General features: G+C 38.6%; 4 protein-coding genes across 5 annotated transcripts; 2 read left to right on the top strand and 2 right to left on the bottom strand.

Moving 5' to 3' along the window:
* The first annotated feature begins 1963 nt into the window (after positions 1-1963).
* hypk (huntingtin interacting protein K) lies at positions 1964-6155 on the top strand. The gene is made up of 4 exons (XM_060859158.1): positions 1964-2166; positions 5432-5487; positions 5565-5616; positions 5710-6155. Exons 1-4 carry the CDS (start codon positions 1987-1989, stop codon positions 5803-5805), a joined length of 384 nt encoding a protein of 127 aa, XP_060715141.1. The 5' UTR covers positions 1964-1986; the 3' UTR covers positions 5806-6155.
* mfap1 (microfibril associated protein 1) lies at positions 6033-9812 on the bottom strand. Its single transcript, XM_060859157.1, has 8 exons — positions 9624-9812; positions 8917-9133; positions 8684-8831; positions 8163-8350; positions 7468-7737; positions 7217-7376; positions 7046-7135; positions 6033-6463 (listed from the first exon to the last, which is right to left on the bottom strand). Exons 1-8 carry the CDS (start codon positions 9703-9705, stop codon positions 6284-6286), a joined length of 1335 nt encoding a protein of 444 aa, XP_060715140.1. The 5' UTR covers positions 9706-9812; the 3' UTR covers positions 6033-6283.
* A 412-nt stretch (positions 9813-10224) lies between these two features.
* hddc3 (HD domain containing 3) lies at positions 10225-13207 on the bottom strand. Of its 2 annotated transcripts, none has more exons than XM_060859381.1 (5): positions 13079-13207; positions 12858-12971; positions 12724-12779; positions 10851-11091; positions 10225-10736 (listed from the first exon to the last, which is right to left on the bottom strand). In XM_060859381.1, the coding sequence occupies exons 2-5, from the start codon at positions 12967-12969 to the stop codon at positions 10606-10608; spliced, it is 540 nt and encodes a 179-aa protein (XP_060715364.1). In that variant the 5' UTR covers positions 12970-12971; positions 13079-13207; the 3' UTR covers positions 10225-10605. The 2 variants fall into 2 exon arrangements, with proteins under 2 accessions (XP_060715364.1, XP_060715365.1); XM_060859382.1 differs by having other exon boundaries at positions 13053-13145.
* A 161-nt stretch (positions 13208-13368) lies between these two features.
* Positions 13369-23560, top strand: vps33b (VPS33B late endosome and lysosome associated). Its single transcript, XM_060859380.1, has 24 exons — positions 13369-13431; positions 14299-14421; positions 14532-14612; positions 15270-15331; positions 15415-15464; positions 15568-15635; positions 15770-15815; positions 15895-15989; positions 16825-16929; positions 17010-17100; positions 17211-17288; positions 18793-18866; positions 18953-19039; positions 19161-19251; positions 19355-19429; positions 19534-19598; positions 19722-19776; positions 20659-20705; positions 20836-20968; positions 21404-21477; positions 21567-21668; positions 21788-21863; positions 22972-23094; positions 23176-23560. The coding sequence occupies exons 2-24, from the start codon at positions 14326-14328 to the stop codon at positions 23253-23255; spliced, it is 1854 nt and encodes a 617-aa protein (XP_060715363.1). The 5' UTR covers positions 13369-13431; positions 14299-14325; the 3' UTR covers positions 23256-23560.
* The last annotated feature ends 3324 nt before the right edge of the window (positions 23561-26884 follow it).

The raw sequence follows: 26884 nt of genomic DNA on the forward strand, positions 1-26884 counted from the left end.
GTCTGAATAATTCCCAGTCTTCTTTATTATCTTACTTGTGCCCAGCAACAGCGCCAACACGTCATGGTCAGTAATCCAACTGTCAGGAGGAGCTCCAGGTCCACAGATCAATCATACAGTAGGATGAAGATGTTTGTGATGATGGAGTAATTGCACCTGTCAAACTCCTGAATCATTTCTCAAGTGCCACAGGTCAGGATAAGCTCTTACACTGGCTTGTAGATGTTGTCTTTAAACTTGGAAAGCTTTCCTTTTTTTGTTAAGCTGATTATGGTTAAGATGAGGGATTGGTTTTGCGGACAGGACGAGGCAACATGAACACATTAGGTTTTTGTAAACATACGGAAATTTTGATTCAATTCAATTTTATTTATGTACCGTTTTTGACAATGGGCATCGTAACAAAGCAGAATTACAGAAATACATTCAACTATTTCATTTAAATGATTACAATTTATATTATTAAAATGAAATGTTTCTAAACCATTTTTAGTATTGAATGAAAAAATATATGTACAATACATATAACAAACACATTCTAACACACACACAATAGAGTTGTGTGTTGTTTTATTTAATAATAAAAAAAAAAACTATACACAAAAACATAGGAACTGGAGTGATGAGAAAAACTTGAAATATTTGTCTGTAGCAAGAGGCAGGTTGTTGTATCAAGGGCTGGAGAGTGGTACAATAATAAGTGTCTCCAAGCCTGGTAGAGGATCCTTGCAAATACAGGTATGGGGCTGCATTTCTGCAAACTGTGTTGGAGATTTGTTCAGAATTAATGCCATGGTGTCATTAATGCTGAGAAATACACGCAGATACTCAACATTATTGAGTCTGTCTAGGATTACATGGAGAGAGAGAGAAAGAGAGAGAGAGTGTGTGTGTGAGAGTGAGTGAGTGTGTGTGAGAGAGAGTGAGTGTGTGTGTGTGAGTGAGTGAGTGTGTGTAAGAGAGAGTGAGTGAGTGAGTGTGTGTGAGAGAGAGTGAGTGAGCGTGAGTGAGCGTGAGAGAGAGTGAGTGAGTGTGTGTGAGAGAGTGAGTGTGTGTGAGAGAGAGTGAGTGAGTAAGAGAGAGAGCGAATGAGTGTGTGAGTGAGTGTGTGTAAGAGAGTGAGTGAGTTTGTGTAAGAGAGAGAGTGAGTGAGTGTGTGTGTGAGAGAGAGTGAGTGAGTGTGTGTGTGTGTGAGAGAGTGAGTGAGTGTGTGTGTGTGTGAGAGAGAGTGAGTGAGTGAGTGTGTGTGTGTGAGAGAGAGAGAGAGAGTGTGTGTGAGAGTGAGTGAGTGTGTGTAAGAGAGAGAGTGAGTGAGTGAGTGTGTGTGAGAGAGAGTGAGTGAGTGTGTGTAAGAGAGAGAGTGAGTGTGTGTGAGAGAGAGTGAGTGTGTGTAAGAGAGAGAGTGAGTGAGTGTGAGAGAGAGTGAGTGAGTGTGTGTAAGAGAGAGTGAGTGAGTGAGTGTGTGTGAGAGAGAGAGTGAGTGTGTGTGTGAGAGAGAGAGTGAGTGAGTGAGTGTGTGTAAGAGAGTGAGTGTGTGAGAGTGAGTGAGTGAGTGAGTGAGTGTGTGTGAGTGAGCATGAGTGAGCATGAGAGAGAGAGAGAGAGAGAGAGAGAGAGAGAGAGAGAGAGAGAGAGAGTGTGTGTGAGAGTGAGTGAGTGTGTGTAAGAGAGAGAGTGAGTGAGTGTGTGTAAGAGAGAGAGTGAGTGTGTGTGAGAGAGAGTGAGTGAGTGTGTGTAAGAGAGAGAGTGAGTGTGTGTAAGAGAGAGAGTGAGTGAGTGTGAGAGAGAGTGAGTGAGTGTGTGTGAGAGAGAGAGTGAGTGAGTGAGTGTGTGTGTGAGAGAGAGAGTGAGTGAGTGAGTGAGTGTGTGTAAGAGAGTGAGTGTGTGTGTGTGTGTGTACGGAACGGAAATAGTTACAACACTCTCCTTGTGTGTTACCTTAATTTGTTCTCGGGTCGTTTCCGTATTATCTTACATTTGTTCCGGATGCGGATGGACGCGAACATGGCTGCTGAGGGAGATGTGGATTTGGATCTGGAGGCTGAAGAAAACTGCACTGGGAAGCCGACAGAAAAACCACGCAAACACGACAGCGGGGCTGCTGATTTAGAAAGAGTCACCGATTATGCAGAAGAAAAAGAAATTTCCAGTTCCGACTTGGAAACGGTGAGTCGAGTTCACTAGATGCTAACACAGATTGCTAAGCTAACCGTCTTGGCTAACAATATGCTGAGGAAAAACATCTTTTTCTTTATTTCAATAATAAAATGTTACTATTCGAGTTAAAGTGTTTTATTCAGATTTGGAGGGATCAGTTATGAAAGAGAAAGTTGTATTTATAATCGGTTTAATTAGCTCTGGATAACGTGTGGAACATGCTAACATGCTAAAACTAGGAGTGTTAGCATGCGTGCTGTTTGAGGGCTGGATGCTAAACACCTCCCTAGTGGACTTGCTCTGTAAACTTCATGAATTACTCCTTATCCTAAAAAGTGTACATGTATAAAGATTAGCAGCGTTTTATATTCACAGCCTCAAATCGAAGCGTTTGAGGAAAATACAGTGCGAGGAGAAAATGACTGGAGTAAAAATTAATAAACAAATAAATTAAAAGTACTAAATAAAATTCGTGTAGAATTTTACAAAAGAGTTGAAATGTACTTCAAACCAAAAAAAGAGAAAAGGCTTTGTTCTGGGTTGTATTTATTAGTTAAGTACAGCATATCATATTGTACACTTATTTTTCTTCTTATTATTATTATTAATGTTCTTTACCTATTAAAGTATTTTAAATATTAATCTCTGTAATCTCTCTATCAGGGTGGACGCTTGGATTATTCCTCCATGAACCTCCATGTCTATTACAACCTATTAATCATGTGTGAAATGTCTAACACTATACTGCAGGGTTGTCAAACTCAAATTCACAGTGGGCCAAAATATAAAACTGAGATGCCAAACTGAATATTTATTGAAAAATTAACTGCAACTGATACGTAATGTTCATCCTTTTTCATATGGAAACACACTTTAGTTTTGCTCGAACACAGGATTTGGAACAACCAGAGCTTGATATTACAAACACATAAGAAATTAAATTTGAAATAAAAGACATCAGTGGTGTTCATTTCTTATGTAAATAAATAAAATAAATGATGCCTCTCACTGGATCATTTTGTTCCTTTTTGAAGTGGATCTTTTTCAAAACCAACAACAAAACAACCAAAAATAATAATTTCATTCAATGAAAATCCAACTTTTCGACTATAGTGTCTTCTTATGTTCTATTCTTTCGTTACAGACACGTTTAGCTCCGTTAGCACACAAGACAAACAGGTCTGTCCTTTATATTCGTGAACAGATAATCTGCCTCCCACCTGTCTTGAAAGCTCCTATTGTCCATCTTTCGTTTGGCCATTTTTGTGGAGGGTGGAATTAATTTGCCCGATGTGACTGTAGCATGGTTGTTAACGACTGTCAAGAGAATGAGGGGCGCTCGCTGTTTGTGACTTTGCGTCAATACGGTGGCAAGGCATTCTGGGATTTGTAGTATTAGCGGCGCATGCGGCTAGCCAGCTGTAACGCACATTTGATATGATCTCGGGCCTGAGTTTGACACCCCTGCTATACTGGATATCTGCTCCAAAACTTTCATTATAGTCTCTCATGCTGTATTAAAGCCATGTCAGTAACCTGTCAGTAAATTTCCTCTATGAGCTTGAGCCACTTCAATGTTCAGGCAAGATCTGGTTTAGTTTTAATGTCGCAGCAGTAGTGCAGTGTAAATACTGTCATTTAAATCTACACCAAAAATGAATCTTTGTATGAAGTGAGTCCTCCACATTGCTCAGGCAAACACTGAATTAGAATAAAAACAAAAACTTTGTTTTTTAAACTAAAGCACCTCTGTGTTTTTATTTCAATTTAAATTAGTGGCAATGCAGGATGTCAGAGTGTAACGTCAAACAGTACAACAGAAATAACACTGACAATGTGATGAATGGGGTTTTCTACCATCCCTGTAGCTCATACAGCTGTTGTATCTCAAAAACCAAACCTGCACAAACCCATGGTATAGTTTTTTTTGTTCGGTTTATCGGATAGAGTGCGAACATCTAAGACATTAATAAGCCAAACCCATCACCTAAACCAGCTGTATCTGATGCCTCATGTTCAGTCTGCTGTAATTAGGGGTCAAGCCCCGAAGGGGCGTAGACACCTATTGTTATCGTTAGTTTTCTTCTTCTTATTATTCTTCTTCCGTCTTCCGCCATTGAAGTCAATGGCAGCCCATAGAACCGTACGTAGGAAAGTTATGAAATTTTGGCACACATGTAGAGGCCAGTCTTAGAAGTTACTGTAGCAACTTTGGTGTGTCTAGCTCAAACCGTCTAGCGCCACCAACAGTCCAAAAACCCAATTTTGTGCTGAATCGTAAGGCCTAGAGGCAAAATTCTTGCAACATCAGAATCACAAAGGTCTTTATTGCCAAGTATGTTTAGGCAAAATTCTTGCAGAATCAGAAAGGTCTTTATGAGGGACACACACATTTACACACACACACTTACTCACACACACACACTCTCACACACACAGACTCACACACACACACACAGACACTCACTCTCACACACACACCCTCTCACACACAGACACTCACACAGACACTCACACACACACACACACACAGACACTCACACTCACACAGACGAGGAACACACACACTTACACACACATTTACACACACACTCGCACACTCACATACTCACACACACTCACATGCACACGCATTTACACACACACTCTCTCACACACACACACTCACACACACTCTCACACAGACACACACACACACAGACTCACACTTACACACACATTTACACACACACTCGCACACATACTCACACACACTCGCATTTATACACACTCACACACACTCTCTCACACACACTCACACACAGACACTCACAGACACACACACTCACACGGGGTCAAGCCAATCAGATGCGCTCAGAACATGTCGCTGATGAAACATACCGTTTCCACACTCACATACTCACACATTTACACACACTCACACACACACTTTATTGCCAAGTATGTTTTCACATACGAGGAACACACACACTTACACACACAAACACACTCATTCACACTCGCACACTCACACTTACACACACTAACACTCTTGCTCACACTCGCACACTCATTCACATACTCACACACTCACAGACACACACACTTTGAATTTTCACGTCAAGTTCAGTATTTTACCAATACAATGCCATATAGCTACGAAACTTGGTATGGTTCATCAGCGACATGTTCTGAGCGCATCTGATCGGCTTGACCCCGGTATCGCTGCTTGCAGCTATATTTAATTGTTGTAGTTGTTCATTCACCTCACCTTATATTTCATCTGCCTTTACAGGCCATGTCCGTGATCGGTGACAGGAGATCAAGAGAACAGAAAGCAAAACAGGAAAGGTGAGGAGATAGTTACATGTTATGTTTAACATTTATCATAGACTTGGCTAAATGCATTATTTGCATGTTTTCCACAGAGAAAAAGAATTGGCCAAAGTTACAATTAAGAAGGAGGATGTAGAGCTCATTGTAAGTATAGACAGAATTTACGTGTACATAAAGCTACTGTATGATCAGCACTGGCTGCATCTGCTGAACCCTGATACCGTTTTTGATCCACAGATGGCTGAGATGGAGATTCCACGCATTGTGGCCGAGCGCAGTTTGAGGGAACACATGGGGAATGTTGTGGAGGCTTTGATTGCACTGACCAACTGAACTGTTAAGACCCAACTGTGACTGGTAGCATGGGCATCGGGGTGCCTCTCTCTCTCAGCAGTGCCTCTGCTTCACACCGCATTCTCTTAACTGTAATAAAACATCTTACCTGTTCTACAACGCAGTTCAGACATGAACACCTCTCAGCTTTTCTAAAGACTTCCTTCATTTTTAGTAACTTTTTTGTACAAATATTCAGTGTGTGAAGACCACAGCATGTCTTGGAATTACTTTTCCCGTTATAGTAATTTATTCACAATTACAACCTAGATTTTTACAAAAGGTCTCAGCAGAGCTAAATTCTGTCAAGGAATTCACCAGATGTACAAAATTAAAATGCAATAAACCAATATTTGTTGCCATGCTGTAACTACTTTCACTTGCAACCCCCCAAAAAAAGACAGATGTTGGTGGGAAATATAATATAAAAACAGTCTATTTCAGCTGCAGGTGAGCTTGTATACATCCAGTACATAATTTATGTCTTCCTCTTCTGTACTGTTGGCCGGTCGAACACGTCTCTTACACCCCCTGCCTTCTGTTTGAAGAACTTGATGTTTTGGGCACTCTCCTGAGCCCAAGCAGAGTCAAACGAGGTGGTGTCCTGATCCACCAGATGTGTGTACTTGGTGCGTCCTGAACGACCAAAGTTCTTGACCTGAAATAAGAGAATACAGTTAGTTCATTATACTGGACTATAGTCTTGAGATATAGCAGTCAGACTTGGAGAAGAAAAACAAACATGTCTGTGAAATTCCCTCATTTTCTATAATTATCACCATTGCCAGTTCCGTCTTCCCTGAAGCAGGACAGCTAGAAACCAGAGTGACTCAAGATATTTGAAATCTAAGATAGTCATCACTGCAAACAAAACAAATCTGGAGGAGGAGATGAATCTGTTCCTGCTTCTAAACACACACCAGCCTGGAATACACCTGTTTACATCCTCTGGGCTGCTTTGACATTTGGTGTGTTTACATCGAACCCTAGTGCTCTATTCTCTGTTGGAGCAGTTAGTTTAAGCAGGAGAGAATGAGCAGTCACATCTGGATAGAGTGTGAAGCTGTATGAGTGAGCCTGTCTTACTACAGTTCCAAGTGAAGACTATAGAGTCTACTCTAAATGAACCCTCCAATGAATTTTGGAGAGTCTATTATAGTTAATTAGAGTCTATTATATCTAGTCATACAGCTGTCATAATTCCAGAGAGACAAAGTGTAAAAACTGAAGCTGAACCAACCTGCATAACTTTAGGAAGGATTGTTTTGTTGAAATGATCCTCCAGTGTTGGTGCACTGAAATCTCTCTTGAACACGTCTTGTTCTTCATCCTTAACAAAGAAGCGCAGAAACAGATTAGCAATAAAATCTGGAATGTAATTAATTACTCGTCATCGTTAAGCTTCACTCACCATGAAGAAGGCTCCTCTGTGGTAGTACTTCTGCAGGAACTTGTATTTGCCCTTGGTTGCTTTATTGGTGACCACTTTTCCGTTGACGCGGAGCTCAGCTCTACGCTCCTCCTCAGTGAGATTGCGGAATCTGTCGATATCGGCTTTCTCCTTCTCGATCCTGGAGATCAAAAGGGACATAGACAAAACTAAGACATAGAACCACACGAGAAAATATTTTACCTTTTTCCGAGAACAAACACAGAACTTACGCTTCTCGAGCCTCTCTGTCCCTCTTGATTCGCTTGAGCTCCCTGACCTTCCAGGCCTCGTACTCCTCTTCCTCATTTTCTCCGTCCGTGTCCAGGGCATCCAGAGCAGCCAGTGAGCGTTTTTTCTCTTCAAACTCCTTCTTAGCTTCCTCCTCTACGATCTTCAAGGTGTAGCGACGCCTTTCCTCTGCCTGCTTCTTAGCCTCAATTTCCAGCTCTTTCTGTCTCTGCTCTTCAGCCTCACGTTCAGCCACAGTCACCCTGTCCTTCCTGACACACAGACACCAACATGTTACACTGTATCTGAGCAGATTATTTCAAATTGGGGACTTACAGTAAAGGATTGACAACAAAATGATTAAATGACATCAAAAGTTAGTGAAGCAGCTGGTAGGAACCCTTATAAACATCACAACCAAATATTTTATTATTAAATATTTTTACAATTATGACAGGTTTTCTAGTTGACACAATGATCGTGTGTGCGCATATCTATGGGGTGACAGTAGATGAAATCTCTTCATTCATAACTGGCAAATCACCCGCAGTGCTTACAGTGCTTTTAAGACTTGCAATGTTGCTGTATGTAGGTTATTTACTGTCCTGCTGTAAAGCAGACTCCATGAGTTTGGCATGCATCATCATCTTATCATGTAACTTTGAGCCTGTACTGACAAAACAGAAACACTCCTTACTTGCGGATGAAGACCGGTTTTAAGCGCGGTTCCGTTTCATCCTCGCTGTCTGTGTACTCCTCATACTCCGATTCAGACTCTGAGTCTTCTACAGACTTCCCTTCTTCCTCTACCTCCATCACCTCCATCTCCTCATTCTTTCTCTCCTGGGCCCGCTGCCGCATCATCGCACGCCGCCTCTCGATTTCCTATAACAGGGGTTTAGAACATGTAACTATCATCCTGAGAAGACACATCAGACCATTCTGAGTGCACAGATCATCCCGTTTCTAACTCGGATGCCCACGGGGACATTCACTGGTGTGTGTATTTTACCAATCCCATAAGTAATTAGGTATTATCAAAGAAGTGCATGCCTCTGGTTGTACAAAGACAGACATGCTCATCTAGATTTAGTATTGATTATTGGTTCAAGGATGATAACTGGACTGAACAGGACACACTGCCTGTCTCTTATTGATGTGAATGTCCGCTTATTTTCCAATATTCAGTTTTAACAGGAGTATTTTCAAACTCTTCACCTCATCATCCACTTCTTCCTCCTCTTCTTCTTCCTCTTCTTCATCTTCGCTGCTCTCCTCTCGTTCTGGGTGCCAGGTTCCCTCATCCGAATCCTCACTGGCCTCAGCAATCAGCTCAGGTTCAGCGATTTGTCTGTGTCGTGCAAGTCTGAGGAAAGAAAATTGCATGTTAAAAAAAAAAATCCAACTGCATTTAAACATACAGAACACAAGAACTGATTAATAAAAGACACCTTTCTTCAACATCTTCTGACACACGGTTCATGAGACGGCGAAGACGAGGGTCCGATACGTCCTCCTCTTCCATTTCCAGCTCTGGTTCTGCATCCTTGGCTTTCTTAACAAACTGGAAATCTTCTTCTTCTTCATCTGAAGACTCCATCGGTGCATAATCTGGGCGCTTTCCTGAGACATATCGCTTCACCTTCACCTTTTCCATAGAAAGCTCACCTATAAAAAAGGTATGGAGGGGAAAAAAAAACTCCATCAGTTGGTAATAACCAATAATTAACAACATTAAAAGAACGCACAGGAAGATGAGGTCCGGATGTTAATATATTTTTACATTTCTTTATTCCTATTTAATCCTAATTCGCTCAGTACCCCCTTACACATGTCCACTACACAGTGAACACCTGCATTAAACAATAAATATCAGTCTTTGGGCTAAAGTGGTGACTCATTCTAGCATATTAGCCAATGTTAGCTACTCTGCGTAATAGATCGTGTTCGCAAACATTTTGTTGTGTTGTGTCATCTTTAGCGTTATTTAAATTATTTCCATATTAAAATCACCAGGAATTAACAAACAAACAAATAAATAAATAAATAAATAATCATAGTTATCAACAAAAAAAAAGCAAAACGACTCAGAGTTAGAATTTAGCTAAGCTTAGTTCGGCTAAAGATTAGCATTAGCTTTCTGATTTTGCTAACTCACCTTTGTCATTACGCACAGGTACAGCTCCTGCCGTAGACTGAATAGGCGGCTGTTTAGCATTAAGTAGGCTTTGTCCAGACATGTTGGACAAATAAATTGTCTTTAACCGGCTAAAAATTCAGAATTTATATGGCTGCTAATTCTCCGTTAGCCGTTTGTTTACTGTGCTGAAAGATAGCAATCGTCCGGAAACGTTCTTTTCGCCCCTTCCGGTACAACAAATCCCGCCTCCTGAGCTAGGATTGGCTAGTATATCCCATTCTCTACTACTATTGGCTGTTACATTAAAGCTAATAGCAGTTTGCTAATCAGAAAGTCAGAATCTTAATTCGATGTCCGTTCGTATTGTTGCGCCACTGGAAACCTTAACAACTATAAAGTTCCACATTATAAACTGGTTGAACTTTAAATTATGATTTATGGTCGGAAAACTTAACTGAATGAAACATTTTAATCAGGTTTTATATCAAATGTTTTTATACCCATTTTGTCATTTTTAAGAGGAAGAAACCCACACAGATGGTGGCAAACTCCAATATCAGTAACCCAAGTTCAAGATAAAACCAGACTCTTCAAGCCATAAGGAGACACCAACATGCCATCCTGTATTAATACTCCTTTAATACAACATATCTTTTTTTTTTGTACATGCACATGTTATTTTAGAAGCCATCGCTCAATACATAGTAATTAAATCATAAATCTACTGTGCGTAAAATATTCAACATTCACATGTTCTGCTTATACATGTAGCCAGTCTATACTGTTAACATTCTAGGGGAAGATATAAATTTTTCATTTTATTTGTCAGTGTCAATAACAGCACATTCATCTAATGAATGTAATCATAAAAAAAAGAATAATCCACTGTAATCCATAAAAATGCTGATCCATAAATTTTATGGATTGAATCATATATACAGACACACTTAATCGTTGAATGTTTACAACAATATAAAAGCTGCAAGAGGTGTAAAAGGTTTCATATGTCCACATCTCTCTCCTTGAAGAGCTGTAGCAGCTTTTCCTCAAGTGCAGCATTGGTTCCACGAAGCCCTTTCACTACCTGAGCCGCCCATACAAAATACTCCTGAACACGCTCCGCCGTCCAGCCTGTCAATAAACACAAAGTGACTTTTTTTTAATAGGAATAAAATAAATAAATAAATACAGACAGAGAGACTGGAGCGCTGTTCCTCATTACAAAACAGCATAACAGAAACATACCTGTAGGGGTGCAGCGATTGAGGTCGCGGAGATTATACAGTTTGTCGGCCAGTTTGACTAGTTTGGCTTGGTGGCTGCAGTGGGGTGCATGATTCACCTGCAGCAGTTTTCTTTCATGTTTAGGTAGCGTTTTGTCATCAGTCACTTCCTGGACAATCCTAGCCACTTTATTTCCAAATATAGCTTCCAGTTCTTCAAAAGTGGTGTCTGTGTCTTCTACAGTATCATGAAGCAGTGCTGCCTGAATTAGGAAAGAAAAGAGCCCACTGCAATGAGACATTTTAATCACAATCAAAAGGACTAAGAATAGTTTCCCAAGAATTTCCTTCCAGCACCTTTGTGTTATATAGCACAATAAAGATCATCATTTTAGTTATTGTACCTTACATCACTTTGGTGAAAATTTATTTGCACAAAACAATATCCATTAGGAATAAGGAGTACAACACAACTTAATTAAAAAAATAGTTCAAGTTCTCATCAGCTTATAGATATGTTTATTGATGTAGTGTTTCTACATTTTTATCAGCTATAAACAATCATTCACTTCCATTTCCCTAACCTCTCTCTCTCTCTCTCTCTCTCTCTCTCCTAAAGTTACAGGGAAAAATTAAGTTTACCAAGAAAGTGTAAAGCCTTATTTTTAAAGATATCTTAAAGAACTCTTACAAAGCCCTGATACTAGAGACCTTTTGTGTGTGTAGCAAGAGTATACAAGTACAGGACTTGGATATATATGAACTCGTCAAGTAACAAGAGAACAATGTTGCTTTATAATTAAATCACCATTCTGATTTATTAATTAATCGATTGATTAATCAATCGATTAATTTATTATTCTTCAATTCATTCTGTCTTTGCAAGTTGAATTCAGAGATGCAAACTGTCATAAAACTCCCCTTTTCTCGCACAAGGAATTCCTGGAATATTAACGTGCTCGGATCCAAACTTTGACCTTTAGGTCCTTGAGTAAGTCTTACTCAACATACTGTGATTATGTGGACACCGATATTGATCTTGGATACTATGTACCATGTAATGGCGTACATGGACTCTGCAACATACTTTTAATATGTTTACGTGAATCATCTGCCATATACGTCTCTGTGTTAGCTGTTATTATAGAATCCATAGAACAGTTATAAAAACCTGTGAATTCTTTGAACTGCTGATGTTACAGAAAATTAATCCATATTTCTGATCAATCAGAATCTAGAAATCAACAGTGCTGTTGGATAAATCAACACAATATATCTCTCAATATATTCCTCTCCACCGCGTCTCTCTTTCTACCCATCCCGAGCCATCCAGACATTGTACCTGCTCCGTTTGTCTTTCGTGCGATCAAGATTTTGGACCTCCACTGAGATGAGGCTGAATCTGTGAGGATCCTGAGGCATCTAGAGATTTACCAGCTCCAGTTGGACTTCACTATACTAAAGAGGAGACACCAACTCCATGTGGTCTTTTAGGACAACAATCTCCACACCAATACAACATTTATCAGACTGTATATTCATAATCACACCCTCCAGTGTCACCCAAACAAGGATGAGGTTCCCCTTTGAGTCCGGTTCCTCTCAAAGTTTCTTCCTTTACCATTCAAGAGAGTTTTTCCTCCCCACAGTCACCTGAGTCACCTCAGACTCACTCACTGGGGATAAATACAAACACATTTAAATATATCTAATATCGATCTTGAATTTTTGTATTGTATTAATCTTTATAATAACCTTTTTGTTCCATGTTTATGTTCTGTAAAGCTTCTTTGAGACAAGGTCAGTTGTAAAAAGAGCTATAGAAATATATATGAAGTGAATTGAATATCTAACATATATATCTTTGTGTTTTGGGAAATAAATAGTGGTCTCACTTGCAGAACTTGCAGATCTGTGATTCCACCTTCATGACTCAGGATCCTTGAGACTCCTGTGAAAGTGTATCATGAGTCTCAGAAAGCATCAGATGTGAGAGTTGTTTATAAAGAAGTGTTGGTGTGTTTGGTACCTATGGGGTGGTTGATGTAAGGGGTTGCATCTGGATCTTTACGGCGCTGATTTCGGTGTTTCTCTGCAGAGAAGTTGATGGTTTCTAACAGGATCTGGAGCTCTGAACTCATGTCTGAAAAAGAGCACAAATATCATTAAAAACATAAACTTTAACACCACCAAACCTTATTCAGGCTTTTGTATAATCACCTACTTGTGTATTTGAAATATAACACCTACTTCAAATAAACTCTCCTCTTATTCTTGATATGAGCGTTTGAACGTTCTTGTTATTATTTTTCTTGTTGCCACTTCCTCCTTGTGCCTACCCGTTTTCGTAACTAGTCCCGCCTTCTATACCATGATTCATCAGCTCGTATTCAGAAAAAAAAGTGCAATATTTTCAGAAAAAAAGTTAAACATTCGTTCGCGACGCTAACATGGTACACATATATTCTTATTCTTTTTTCAGCGCTTTAATTTTTTTTTCTATGGACATAGAAACCTACCTGTTTTGCGGCTTTACCGGAACATGATCAGTGTGCATCCATGTGATTTGTCCGTGCTAATACTTCCGCAATCAAGGAATTGAGGTATGTAGGAAATGTGATTCATTGTTTTTATCCCCTCGATGTTATGGTTTCAGTTTGTTTTATAGAAACATAACCTTTCTCATTCCGGCACTGTCATGTAATTTGTCATGTAATCAGGATACAAACTACCAGCTGCTTTTTCTCCATCCGGTCAGATTAGATGCAAAATACATGTTCAAAGCCAATAAAATGCAGTTGATCCAGATGATACAGAATCACATCCTGTAGGTTATAGGGAGGTTATAGAAAAGATCCTGTTTAGAAACTGTTAAAACAGTGACAAGTTTTTACTGAGTGCTTGAGGCTGTGATTTACAGCTCCAGTTAGATTCTATACTATAGAGGAGATGTGAACTCCATGTGGTCTTTTGCATTAATATAACATTTATCAGACTGTATATTTATAATCAGACCCTCCAGTGTCACCCATATGAGGATGAGGTTCCCCTTTGAGTCTGGTTCCTAGGAATTTGTCTTAGTACAGAAGCTCCACAGTGTAACAGAATGACATTGACAAGACACGAACACATATAAAGACAGTTTGTATGTGCAAGTTGAAATATACTGTAAATAAGTATGTGTTTTAAGTAAATAATGTAAGAATAGTGTTGTGTGTTCTGTGTATGTCAAGTGTTCATCTGAGTCACCTCAGACTTGCTCATTGGGGATAAATACAAACACATTTAAATATATCTAATATTAATCTTGAATTTTTGTATTCTATTAAGCTTCATATTATTCTTTATAATAACCTTTTGTTCTATGTTTATGTTCTGTAAAGCTGCTTTGAGACTGCTGAAAGCTGCTATACAAATAAAGCTGAATTAAATTGAATTTGAATCTGAATTTGAATGTCGTTGTTTGTCAGATAAACCGAAACACAGCACGGTCTCACATGGCTCACACTGGCAGAAAAGATGCTCCTGAACTTCCGGACTTTGCGTTGCTTAAAAGACTGGCCAAAGATCAGCTCGTCTATCTTCTGGAACAGGTACAAAGCTCTGTGGATTCACAGTACAGCTCACAGGTTGCTGCAAGTGTTGGACTGTGTGGAAAATTTCATGTCTTGGTATCTTGAATGGATGTCTTTTAATCCATCAGCTCCCAGGGAGGAAAGACTTGTTTATTGATGCAGATCTGATGAGCCCACTTGACCGAATAGCCAATGTTACTACACTTAAGGTAAGATATGTCTAAAGTGGATTTACATGTATACATCTTGCAGATACTTTTATTTGAAATAAGCCAGAGTGGTTAAAAATTGGCGATTACAGCTATTATATAAAAATCTAAACCAGATTATTTGCTGTTAACAAATGTCTTAAATGTCTGATAACAAATGGATTATTTCTGACTTTGTTGGTTGACAACTTATAAATTGTTCTTTAAGTTTATGCAATAGTTTACCTTACATCACCGTCATTAAGTCGTCCATGAAACTTCATGACACAGTGTGGTTGCTCAGCAATGACATTTTTATTATATTGCTTTGCCAATATAATAGATGTTTAGATATAAATTAACACAAATTCAGGAGCTCAAACTAGAGAGGAAACAAACCAGCTTTGCATGAATAACACATTTATTAGAGAATTTATTCCTCCTTTATTACTCCTTCAAACCATTAACATTTACATTCATCATTATCCATTTTGTAACATGAAGCTTAATGTTCTCTACAGTATGTGTGCAAATGTGTGCCTGTATTTACAGGAATGATCTTGGCTGAGATAGACTTAAAAACAAGTTAGAGACAAGCACATTTTAACGTACAGCTGTTCTTATATTTATTTGTGATGATGAGATAGTCACCATGTTTTCTGTTTGTGTTGTCTATAGCAACATGAAGTGGAAAAACTGTATAAAGTTGAGCTCAAACCAGTCGCCAGTGTTTCAGATCAGTAAGTGTTATACAGATCCTTATACAAATAAAAAGTCAAAAGGTAACTGCATTGTGGACGCTAAAGCACCTTTACTTTTTTAGACTCTGCTTCCTGATACGTCCTCGAATCCAGACAGTGAAGTGGATTGCAGGTCAGTGCAATTCTATATGCTGTATATACATATACGCTGCACGACATGTACGAGCTGATTTCACGTATACAAAAACATTAATGTTATTGAGTGTTATTTGCAGATATAATAAACTCTGACAAGGCAAACGGAAGATTCCGAAGATATAAAATCATCTTTTCGCCTCAGAAGGTCTTTTTTGCTTCTACCGTTTTAACTTGTTTTTTTTCTTGTTGTACATATGTAGTGGTTTATTGTATAAGAATATCAGTGTTTCATTGCTACTAGAAAATGAAAATGCATATTTGTTTTTCTGCGTGTTGTAGTTCTATGCATGTGACATTGTTTTGGAGGAACAAGGTGTTTATGGTGGTAAGTGCTCTACATTTTCTTGTAAACTTCAGCTTCAGAGCTGGTGAGCTCTTGTGATTCCCAGTATACTTTTTTGCAGATGTGACATCTGATGAATGGGCTTTCTACCTTCTTCCACTTGATGATGACATAATCAGTCTGGAACTTCCTGAATTCTTCAGAGATTATTTTCTGGTAATGTAATGATATATTCTGAGTGTGTGTATGTTCAAGCGACAAGGTGCTATCTATGTGACAAATAATAAAATAACACTCTCTATTCATAACAATAGGAAGTTGATTTGTTCCCGTAGCAGTAGTAGTTTTGTATCATCTATACGTACATTAAAGCCCTCATTCTAAGCATTATCCTTTCTATAGTAACATCAATTTCAATTTCATATAGATGATAATATAAATCTAATATTTAAATGATTAAACACATTATTCTTTAACAAATACACCCTATGATTGTTGACATAGCAAAGCCTTTTGTAAGGAGACGTTTAACATTTTTGTTAACAAGTCTCCAGCGTGGGGGACACAGTGGCTTAGTGGTTAGCACGTTCGCCTCACACCTCCAGGGTCGGGGTTCCTTGTGTGTGTGGAGTTTGCATGTTCTCCCCGTGGCTCGGTGGTTTCCTCCGGGTACTCCGGTTTCCTCCCCCGGTCCAAAGACATGCATGGTAGGTTGATTGGCATCTCTGGAAAATTGTCCGTAGTGTGTGATTGTGTGAGTGAATGAGAGTGTGTGTGCCCTGTGATGGGTTGGCACTCCATCCAGGGTGTATCCTGCCTTGATGCCCAATGACGCCTGAGATAGGCACAGGCTCCCCGTGACCCGAGGTAGTTCGGATAAGCGGTAGAAGATGAATGAATGAATGAAAAGTCTCCAGCGTCAGAGCTATTTATATGTATATATATATAGATAGATATAAATAGATAGATATATACAGTATATAGTATGCAATATATATTATATGTGATTATATTTTCACTATCAACATTACTGTGGCTGTGAAATCATTAGGAGGGAGATCAACGCTGGGTGACGACTGCAGGAAGTGCATTACATCTGTTACACTCTCTATACGGCCCCTTCACAAAGGTCTATGGGATCGGACGATGTGCCAAGGTGAGACCTCTGCATGTAAAAAATGAAGCATATTTGTACTCAGTGACTGAACATTAAAACCATTGTTTGGCTTGCTGTAGATGGTGTATGAGTCATGGAGGGAGCAGGTGGAGGATGGAGAGCAGAAAGCACGGCAGCCTGAGATTGGTAACATTTTCCTCATTGATCGAGGTATGTTAATCTTCCAGGGAATCTTGATAATAAAGCAGTGTGATGTAATTATTTGGCTTGTTTGCAATACAGAATGTGACTTAATGTATGATTCATTTTTTATTTGTTAGATGTGGACTTTGTCACTCCTCTGTGCTCTCAGGTGGTCTATGAGGGACTGGTGGATGACATTTTCAGGATTAAATGTGGTAAGTGGAACATTTTTTTTTTTATGTGCATGTATCTCTTTTTGGAGCTGATGCAATGTGCCTGTGGGATGTACTGTGTGAACGCTAATGTAAAAGCAGTCAGACTTTGACTAACATGCACAGAGGCCACACCCCTTTTATACAGACTAACATGCACAGAGGCCACGCCCCTTTTATACAGACTAACATGCACAGAGGCCACACCCCTTTTATACAGACTAACATGCACAGAGGCCACACCCCTTTTATACAGACTAACATGCACAGAGGCCACTGATGTTGTGAAGACTCGGTGCACTATAGAGTGCGTTAAAAGTAGTGTTCATACCTTAAGAGTATTATAGTTGGTATCGTAAGATACATGGGAATAGATCCCAGATGTTATAATAAGACGAAGGTAATATATAATTAATGCATAAATAAACCACACAAGACTCAGAAGGTAGAAAAGGAAAGAGGAAGTTTATTACAAATGAACTTAATAATAATGGTAAGACCCAGAGCTATCAGGCCTGGGAGAAGTAGGGGAGTAGTCTGGGGACCCAGGCCTAGGAGAGGGAGAAGAAGGGACAAAGCCTGGGGAACCAGGCTCAGAGATAGAGGGAGAAGAAGCCAAATTGGGGGAGAGAGGGCGAATGTAGGCGAAAGGAGGAGATGAGATACGAGGAGGGGAGGCAGGAGTGGTCAGCCTGAGGCAGCAGGGTTCAGCATGAGGGCAGCCATCAGTTTGTGTCCTTTGGTCCACAAGAATAGGAGGCGGAGGTGTTTGAGTGGGGAAAGAGTGAGTCAGAGGCGTCTGTACAAAAGCGAGAGAAAAGAGAAAGCGCGAGAGGCTGCTCAGGGAGTGTAGAATTGTAGAAGTGTAGAAGAGTGAATTCCTGAGTAAGATGACGCAGGTGATAACGGCGATAACTGGCCAAGACCTCAGTAGGGACTGGCCTCCGATAGGGAGTAGGCCGAGAAATCCAGATGGTGTGACCAGGACGAATTGGCTGACCCTGAGGTTGATAATCTAATGGGAAAAAGGGAGTAGCTTTTTTTAATTTATTTTTTTATTTTTTATTTTATTTTTTTATACAGACTAACATGCGCAGAGACCACACCCCTTTTATACAGACTAACAAATCTTTTATTCATAATTGATAACGGATAAGCCACATCTTCTTCACTGTTAACGACAGTCACACAGAACAAAAGAAAGTGAGAGAGAGACACACAGTACCAAAGAAAACAAAGTTCAGTACATTTTTAACTAAGAGTGCACTATAAATAAAGAGAGCTCTGTATTGTGTCAGGCTTTACTGTTTTGAACACACATCGGTTTGAATCAATACAGACTGAAACAATAATACTGAAACTGGAGCGTAGTTTCAGATCTTACCAGCAGTTGCAATGTATAACAATCCTTTTATCGTAGTAAGAAAGATCACATTTTATTTATTTATTTCACCTGCTAATGCGACATGTTCTGAATGTAAATTATTCTCACTCTTTACATATTAAGGTTGTGTGGAGTTTGGGCCTGAGGTCACTTCCTCTGACAAGAGTGTAAAAGTGATGCTTAACTCTCAAGATAAGGTAGACGATAGAGAAGAATTTTTCAGGGATACAATTGCTTTATATAAACTCCATGCATCTATTAACTCCATGCATCGTTTCATCAGGTGTTCAACGAAATCAGAAACGAGCATTTTTCCAACGTATTCAGCTTTCTGAGTCAAAAAGCCAGAAATCTACAAACGGCGTATGACGTGAGTCTCTTTTTACTTTGCACACTCAAAGGCACTAAAGCTAACATTTCTGAGTCAGTTCATTGTACAAAAACAGTCAGTTATGTCCTTCATTTATACATCTTATCTGTACTTGTGCTAGAAACGGCGTGGGATGGACATTAAACAGATGAAGACCTTTGTTTCAGAGGAGCTAAAAGGCCTGAAACAGGAGCACCGTCTTCTCAGTCTGCGTGAGTTACACAGACCTTCATTAGTTTCCTTAACTTTTATTAGTTGCCTAGATATTTGTAAGCAAACACTTGTTTTCTGAGTAACAAATGACTTCATATTTAGATATTGGTGCAAGTGAATCCATAATGAAGAAGAAAACGAAGCAAGACTTCCAGGAATTGCTGAAGACCGAACATTGTAAGAAATGCTATTTCATGTGAAATAACTATAAAGTTGTTTATTCACTGAGCGCTGGTTGTAAGGATGGCACAATGTTGCCTCTAAATCCTTTTTCTCTTTAGCATTACTTGAAGATTTTGAGGTTCGTCAATGTATTGGCTTCATTGAAGAACACATTAACAGACAGGTGTGTTACCACAAAAGCTTGTATATGTATATAAAATGTACTGTATATGTGTTTTCGTTATAACAGCCATTTATTTATTCAGTACAGTCTTACCCTAAACTATTATAATACTCTATCCTTCAGGTGTCTATGATTGAAAGTCTGAGACTTCTTTGTCTCTTGTCTCTTACTGAAAATGGTGAGTATTATGATTAATGATACAATTTTTTTTATACATTTTATCCCATATTTTAGCAGTTTTGGGAAAAAACTAAGTAACGAACACGTGCAAGTAAAGCTTGTGTGTGTATATTTTGGAGTATTTAAAACCAAGATCTTAAGATTTTCTGAGATCATATTTACCTCGAATGCAGGACTGGAGTCTTCAGATGTAGATCTAAACAAAAACATAGATCTTAAACACTTGCATGATGTATACGATGTATATGATGCATGATTATATTAACATGAGTCAAAATAACAAGGGTTATTTAATTTAATCTCATTAAATTAAGTCTCATTAAAATCTGAGGCTTACCTGTTAATAAATCCATAAATGTTTAGTGGTACATTTTGTGTATGTTTTTATGAATAACTCCTATTCTAATAGTAATTTAATTCTAGAATAAATTAAGAAAAGATTAAATTTCAAGCTGAATTAAATGCAGTTACACCAAACCCTAAAGCTTGATTTTTTTTGACTAAAGACTATATCATTTGAATAAGTAGTGGAACTTAGTTGAGATATTTTTGTACTTATTTTTAGAAAAAGAATGTATGCAATTAAGAAATAAAAAGTTTTATGTCTCAATTAACATTGTCACTGTTTACTTCTTCAGTTACCGTAGTTATCTGAATGAATCCTAGAAGTTATTATTGAGGTTATTTTTTATTTATAAAACAATGTTCAAAACTAAGTGGTGTAACATTAAATGGCAGGTAACTGTAACTAAATCTAACTGTTAAATGTTATTAGATACTTAGCGGTAATAATAATGGTTATTAACTATTTAGTTGGCTGAGATTATGAGCTAGATTAGACTTCTCACATTTCTGTATGTTTTATCTTCTTCTACAAAAGGACTCCTGCCGAAAGACTATCGCTCTCTAAAAGCTCAGTACCTCCAGGTGAGATGGTGCCATAATGTAAATGTAACTTGAACATAATTATTGGCTTGAATTCATAAAATACTTCACATTTTGGTATCCATCTGGTGATTGAGAGTTAATGGTTGTACATCCTGGTTAATTGGTATAGAGTTATGGCACAGAGCACCTACTGACCTTTGCGAACCTGAAGCAGATAGGACTGCTGGTGGAGCAACAACCTGGAGAAGCTCTAACAGCAGTGGAAAGCAAAGTGGGCAAACTGGTCAATGACAAGACAGCTGGTGAGATGTGGGATTAGTTCACAGTATCTACAAGTCTCCAATTTCCCTATCTTCATGCCATGCATTGATGTGTGTATATATACATTTGAGGTCATAAGTTTAGGTACACCTTCACTTGTTAATAATGTTAATAAATGAAAAAATTGTGCAGGACCTTGAAGAGGTCTCAGGTAACAACGAACAGTATTATGTGCATGTAAACTTTTGAACTGATTCATTTGTGTAAATTCAGTTAATATTGTGTCTTTTGGACTATATGCACACATCTGTTATGTGAACGTCAGGGCAGTATTAGGTAAAGAAAATGTACTAAATTTTAGTACTTTGAGTACTAATCAAAATGCAACTGTAACTTTTAGACCATGGAAATGTTCAAGGATGCACAAATGCACAAAACAAATTTCAACTAAATGCTTTTCCAATTTTCTTTTTCAGGAAAGCTGACTGATGCATTCTCTTCACTGGCCAAGAAGAGCAATTTCCGAGCACTGAGTAAAAAACTGATGCTTGTATGTAACTTCATACCTCCTCACTCATTGTGCATATTAGCCAAAACTGTAATAATCACAGCATCTCTGTTCTGTGATTGTCCACACAGATCCCTAAAACAGGGGACGAGTATGACCTCCGCGTTCCACGGGACATGGCTTACATATTCAGTGGAGCTTACATCCCTTTGAGCTGCAAACTGATTGAACAGGTTGGTGTTCCCAAAACAAGTTCACCTCTAAACTAAAAGGAATACATTTTCTCGCTTTCTTCTGAGACATGTTTTCATTGGATATATTAAATAACATTTTTTATCTGTTTTTGGTGTAGGTATTAGAAAGAGATGGCTGGACCGGGCTTGAGGAAGTCACACGCCTTTTAAATGGACATGAGTTTGCAGTCACAGGTCCTGAAACCCTTTAGTCTTTAAACAGGTCATGGCCATAGAAAGACTGTACTTAAAACTAAACTTTAAATTTAAACTAAAAACAAATTTACATACAGGTGATTGCAAAGTGTGTGTGTGTGCGTGAGAGAGAGAGAGAGAGAGAGAGAGAGAGAGAGAGAGAGAGAGAAAATCACATTAATCACTGGATTCCCTCAACACAACAGCTTCCACACTCATTATACAGCCTCACACACAATAGCACTTAATCCAGCTCTAATTTTTGTTCATTATTTTCCATATTCTAAATTTCAGAATGACATATGAGGGATGTGGTAGGTCAGGGGTTAATATAGTCAATTTTGCAGTTTGAGGTGAAATTAACAGGTTTCAAGGTTTCAGATTTCAGGTTTCTCTGGAATCCCCGTCCCACCAACTCATCTCCACTCCAGATGTGTTTGGGGGGATACTTTTCCCAATTACAAGTGCTCAACCTGTAACATTTTCACTTTTAATTTAAATGCTTTGATTGCTATTGTTTGAAAACTTTGGTGAAAAAATTACATTATACATATATCCTTTCTGATATTTTATAAATTCATAGGCAGCTATAGTTTCTGTTTGGTTCAGAATGGAAAGATTAAAGCTTCAGCCTAGTGATTTATTAATTACATTATATGGCCAATCATATTTAGACTCTAGATATATGTAGAAATTCTTTCTTATTCTTTCGCATAACCCAACTTTAGAGGTAGGGGTTCAGATCGCAGGGTCAACCATGATACAGAGCCTTGGAGCAGAGATGGTTAAGGGCCTTGCTCAGGGGCCCAACAGTGGCTGTTTGGCAGTGCTGTGGCTTGAACCATGATCTACCGATCAACCACCCAGAGCCTGCTATACTGCCTTCACTCTTCTGAGAAGGCTTTTCACTTGAAGCATCCAGACGTAGAATAAAATTGCAATGAAAAGATTAAAAAGAAATTTCAGTATGCTCAATTTTAGATGCTTAACTCTTCAGCAAAATGTCTCTACTTAATTTTTGATTCTTTATTTTTAAACATTGTTTTGAACTTAATTCTTTGAACAAACCTTGTTTTCATTTTAGCATTATTTTATTTTCCATTTCTAGGAAGTACCAGTGTGTCTGAAGCACGAATCAAAACAGACCCTCAAAGGATAATTCTAGTGATGTTCCTGGGAGGATGTACCTTCTCTGAAATATCAGCCTTGCGCTTTATAGGTAGAGAGAAAGGTGAGAATGTTTTAGACCCAATTATTAACTGAATGTGCAGCTCTAATGAATTAACATTTAAATAATTCTTCCTTATCGTAGGCTATAAGTTTATCGTGGTGACATCAGCGATCACAAACAGTGCCAGACTGCTGGAGGCGCTGCTGGAATATCAGGTCTGAATCCTCAGAGATTAAAGTCCACACAGTGATAGCAGGCTATCAGGGCAGACTGGCCTGTGTACAGGACTGAGCTATGCGGAGAAGAACTTTTTTTTATTTAATTACAAAGGGACATGAAGGCCATCAGTAAAGACAAAAACACTACATTATGTCAGTTGTCAGTTCAATGAATGTATGTTTGGTTTGGAAACAGTGTTTTATTGTAAAGCTGCAGGAATACTGTGGCACTTGATAACATTTCCATGCTCTGTCCAGATAACACCAAGCAGTCTATTGTGGGTAATAAATATATATTTGTTTTTTAAGCGGGACTGCATCATGTGTCTCAAATTTTCATTCATTAATTAATATCCAGTAATTGCGTTTTTCTGGTCATGGACACTTTCAGGCAGAGCTTATCCTCTGAATACTTGTCAGTAGGTTTCACAGAGATATATTTATTTACAGACTTTGACACCTTGGATCAATTTAGCAATCAAGTCAAGTCAAGAAGCTTTTATTGTCAGTTCAACCCTATTTAGCTGTTGGAGTACACAGTGAAATGACACGTTTCTCTAGGATCTTGATGCTACATAGAACAAAGAGTATACAAAGGGGGGCTGTGTTGTGTTTGAGTCAATAATTAAAAAGGTATTTTGTATTTGCACCCCCTAATATTAAGGTCTGTGATAATTGCAATTGGCATTAAAAAGACGTGTTCAAGACGAGCTCTGACTTTAGTTTCTGTCTTACTGTTGTGTAAGTGCAAAACATAACAAAACTGGCGACGAGATTGAAAGGAACCCGTCGTGAAGCAAACTAGAGACTGGAAGCATTTTGTGCCCTCCTCCGGGCGATGATCAAACTTGCTATTCCCCAGTGAAAATGTGCCTTTTGAACAACTTGTTGATCCTGTACTTTTGTCCTTAAAGTGATTCCTCAAGCACGTGGAGCGTAGGGGTGTGATTTAAAACTGGGATCCCACTATTTCAAAATCTGTTCCCTTATTACGCCTCTCGGAGGTTCCGATTTCCCCTAGACTCGGGGCGTAATATGGGGCCAAAAACATACAACCTCTTGCGCAGTATAACCGCGCTTGTGAAACCAGCACAAAAAACATTTAAAGAAATGCGCAGCAAATGACGTGCTGCAAATGACGTGCTGCAAATGAACCTGAATCCAAAACCCTTGATAATCGCGGAGCGTTTTCACTTCCGTCAGCGTAATCAACAAGATTACAATAACAGTAAGACAGAAGCAGTATCGGAGTATATGGCCGAGCTCCGGATGCTCGCAGAGCGCTCACAGTTCGGTGATGGTTGTCTGACGCGCTCAGACTTGTTTGCGGTCTGTATAGTGAGAGCACGCAAAAGAGGATACTGACTGAGAGAAGACAATCTGACCCGAACATTAGAGATCAGCTGAGTGTCACGTAAACAAATTTGCAACAAAGCGAAGAAAAGTTTGATATGTTTCAGGGCCTTTTTACACCTGGTCACTCACTTCATGTGATTTCTCTGAGCCGATAGATGTCTAATTTGTTAAAACTGTCCATTTACATTAGGCCACATAAATGCGTCTTGGTGAATCTCTTATCAATCCGATCTTTCTGCTCCCGCCGATTATGCAAATATATTTTACCTCATTTCCGGGGTAACTGAAATGGAACACATTTCGGTTGCTACAAAAAACAGCATTTACTGTTTGCTGCATTTTCGCTGGCGGCAGCAGTGCATTTTAAGACCCATCGAGACACCTGGGTGAAAGATCAGAGCAGCACTGGTGGGAAAACATATTTGTTTCTGGCGCGATGCACGACTCTGAGAGACCTACGGTGGCCGGGAAGTGCAAAACAAATTAACAAAACCCAAACCAAATTAACAAAACCCAAACCAAATTAACAAAACCCAAACCAAATTAACAAAACCGAAAACACATTAACAAAACCGAAAACACATTAACAAAACCCAAACCAAATTAACAAAACCGAAAACACATTAACAAAACCCAAACCAAATTAACAAAACCGAAAACACATTAACAAAACCCAAACCACATTAACAAAACCCAAAACACATTAACAAAACCCAAACCACATTAACAAAACCCAAACCAAATTAACAAAACCCAAAACACATTAACAAAACCCAAACCAAATTAACAAAACCCAAACCAAATTAACAAAACCCAAAACACATTAACAAAACCCAAAACACATTAACAAGTCAGACAACCCGGAAGCGGTTGGTATAATTTGTTAATGGAAACTTACCATCATCGGACGAGACACCTTTCATTCACCTGTATATCTTTAATGACAGTCGTCTTGTCCAATGATCGGTAAGTTTCCATTCACAAACTATACCTACCGCTTCCGGGTTGTCTGAATCGGTGCATGAAACACATTAACAAATCAGAAAACACATTAACAAATCAGAAAACAAATGAACAAATCAGAAAACAAATGAACAAATCAGAAAACACAACGACATTTCAGACAACCCGGAAGCGGTTGGTATAGTTTGTGATTGGACAAGACACCTGTCACTCAAAGTATACATGAAGTTCAACAGTCTGCCACAGGGAAAAGTTGGAATGGATGGATGGAATGGATTACTGTGGATTAATTCTGTTATTTTCTTGAACGGAGAACTTTATTTAAACGGAGAACTTTACACATTACACATAAGATTCCATACCTGTATATCTTGAGTGACAGGTGTCTTGTCCAATGATCGGTAAGTTTCCATTCAAAAACGATACACTACCATTTCTGGGTTGTCTGACTTGTCGTTGTGTTTTCGAATTTGTTAATGTGTTTTCTGATTTGTTAATTTGGTTTGGGTTTTGTTAATTTGGTTTGGGTTTTTTTAATTTGGTTTGGGTTTTGTTAATGTGTTTTGGGTTTTGTTAATGTGTTTTCGGTTTTGTTAATGTGTTTTCGGTTTTGTTAATTTGGTTTGGGTTTTGTTAATGTGTTTTCGGTTTTGTTAATGTGTTTTCGGTTTTGTTAATTTGGTTTGGGTTTTGTTAATTTGTTTTGCACTTCCCGGCCACCGTAGAGACCAATCGCATTTGCATCTAGGTCTAGGTCACTCTTGCCTGTCTTCAAAACTTGAGAGCCTGTGGTTCATTAAACTTCCACCTCTGGATAGAAGAGGAAGAAGCTGGAAAGTGACAGGAAAACAATAGAGTAGAATTAAGGAAGTTAAGTTGAAAGATGAAAGATAAGTATGAGGTGCCGTAAATAAGCTCGTCTGTGGTCAGAAAATGGAGGTGAAAAGACGTTGGTTTTCTGAAAATCCTGATTTACAGTATGGTTTGTGCACCATGACCACTGACCACTGTGTGTATATATATATATGAATGCACATATATATTACATCAATAATTATTTTTTATTTTATTTTATTATTGACCTTACTTTAGTAAAAGGCTGGATGTGTGTTTTGGGTTTTTTTTCTAACTGAAAGAAAGCTCAGCCTAAGACTTTTGAAAAGCAAATGAAAGGACAATTTAACACAGGACAAGTTTTCAAAGCATCAAAGGTTTCACCTTCTTCATAGCTCCACCCTCACACACACACACACACACACACACACAGTTACTTTCTGCAAAAACCAGAAGAACTTGGTGATTAGAAGGAGAGA

This window comes from Tachysurus vachellii, chromosome 23 (genome assembly GCF_030014155.1).
Source record: "Tachysurus vachellii isolate PV-2020 chromosome 23, HZAU_Pvac_v1, whole genome shotgun sequence".
Taxonomy (NCBI): Eukaryota; Metazoa; Chordata; class Actinopteri; order Siluriformes; family Bagridae; genus Tachysurus; species Tachysurus vachellii.

Bases quoted from the DNA above. Each gene is read 5' to 3' on its own strand.
- hypk (XM_060859158.1), top strand. From the start codon at position 1,987: ATGCGGATGGACGCGAACATGGCTGCTGAGGGAGATGTGGATTTGGAT. The intron at 2,167-5,431 runs GTGAGTCGAGTT...CTGCCTTTACAG, and splicing joins CCAGTTCCGACTTGGAAACG to GCCATGTCCGTGATCGGTGA. The intron at 5,488-5,564 runs GTGAGGAGATAG...TGTTTTCCACAG, and splicing joins CAGAAAGCAAAACAGGAAAG to AGAAAAAGAATTGGCCAAAG.
- mfap1 (XM_060859157.1), bottom strand. From the start codon at position 9,705: ATGTCTGGACAAAGCCTACTTAATGCTAAACAGCCGCCTATTCAGTCT. The intron at 7,738-8,162 runs GTAAGGAGTGTT...TCTGTGTGTCAG, and splicing joins AAACCGGTCTTCATCCGCAA to GAAGGACAGGGTGACTGTGG. The intron at 6,464-7,045 runs GTTGGTTCAGCT...CTCTTATTTCAG, and splicing joins TCCTTCCTAAAGTTATGCAG to GTCAAGAACTTTGGTCGTTC.
- hddc3 (XM_060859381.1), bottom strand. From the start codon at position 12,969: ATGAGTTCAGAGCTCCAGATCCTGTTAGAAACCATCAACTTCTCTGCA. The intron at 12,780-12,857 runs GTACCAAACACA...ACACTTTCACAG, and splicing joins TTACATCAACCACCCCATAG to GAGTCTCAAGGATCCTGAGT. The intron at 10,737-10,850 runs GTATGTTTCTGT...GTTTATTGACAG, and splicing joins CAATCGCTGCACCCCTACAG to GCTGGACGGCGGAGCGTGTT.
- vps33b (XM_060859380.1), top strand. From the start codon at position 14,326: ATGGCTCACACTGGCAGAAAAGATGCTCCTGAACTTCCGGACTTTGCG. The intron at 15,332-15,414 runs GTAAGTGTTATA...TTACTTTTTTAG, and splicing joins GTCGCCAGTGTTTCAGATCA to ACTCTGCTTCCTGATACGTC. The intron at 21,669-21,787 runs GTTGGTGTTCCC...TTTTTGGTGTAG, and splicing joins GCTGCAAACTGATTGAACAG to GTATTAGAAAGAGATGGCTG.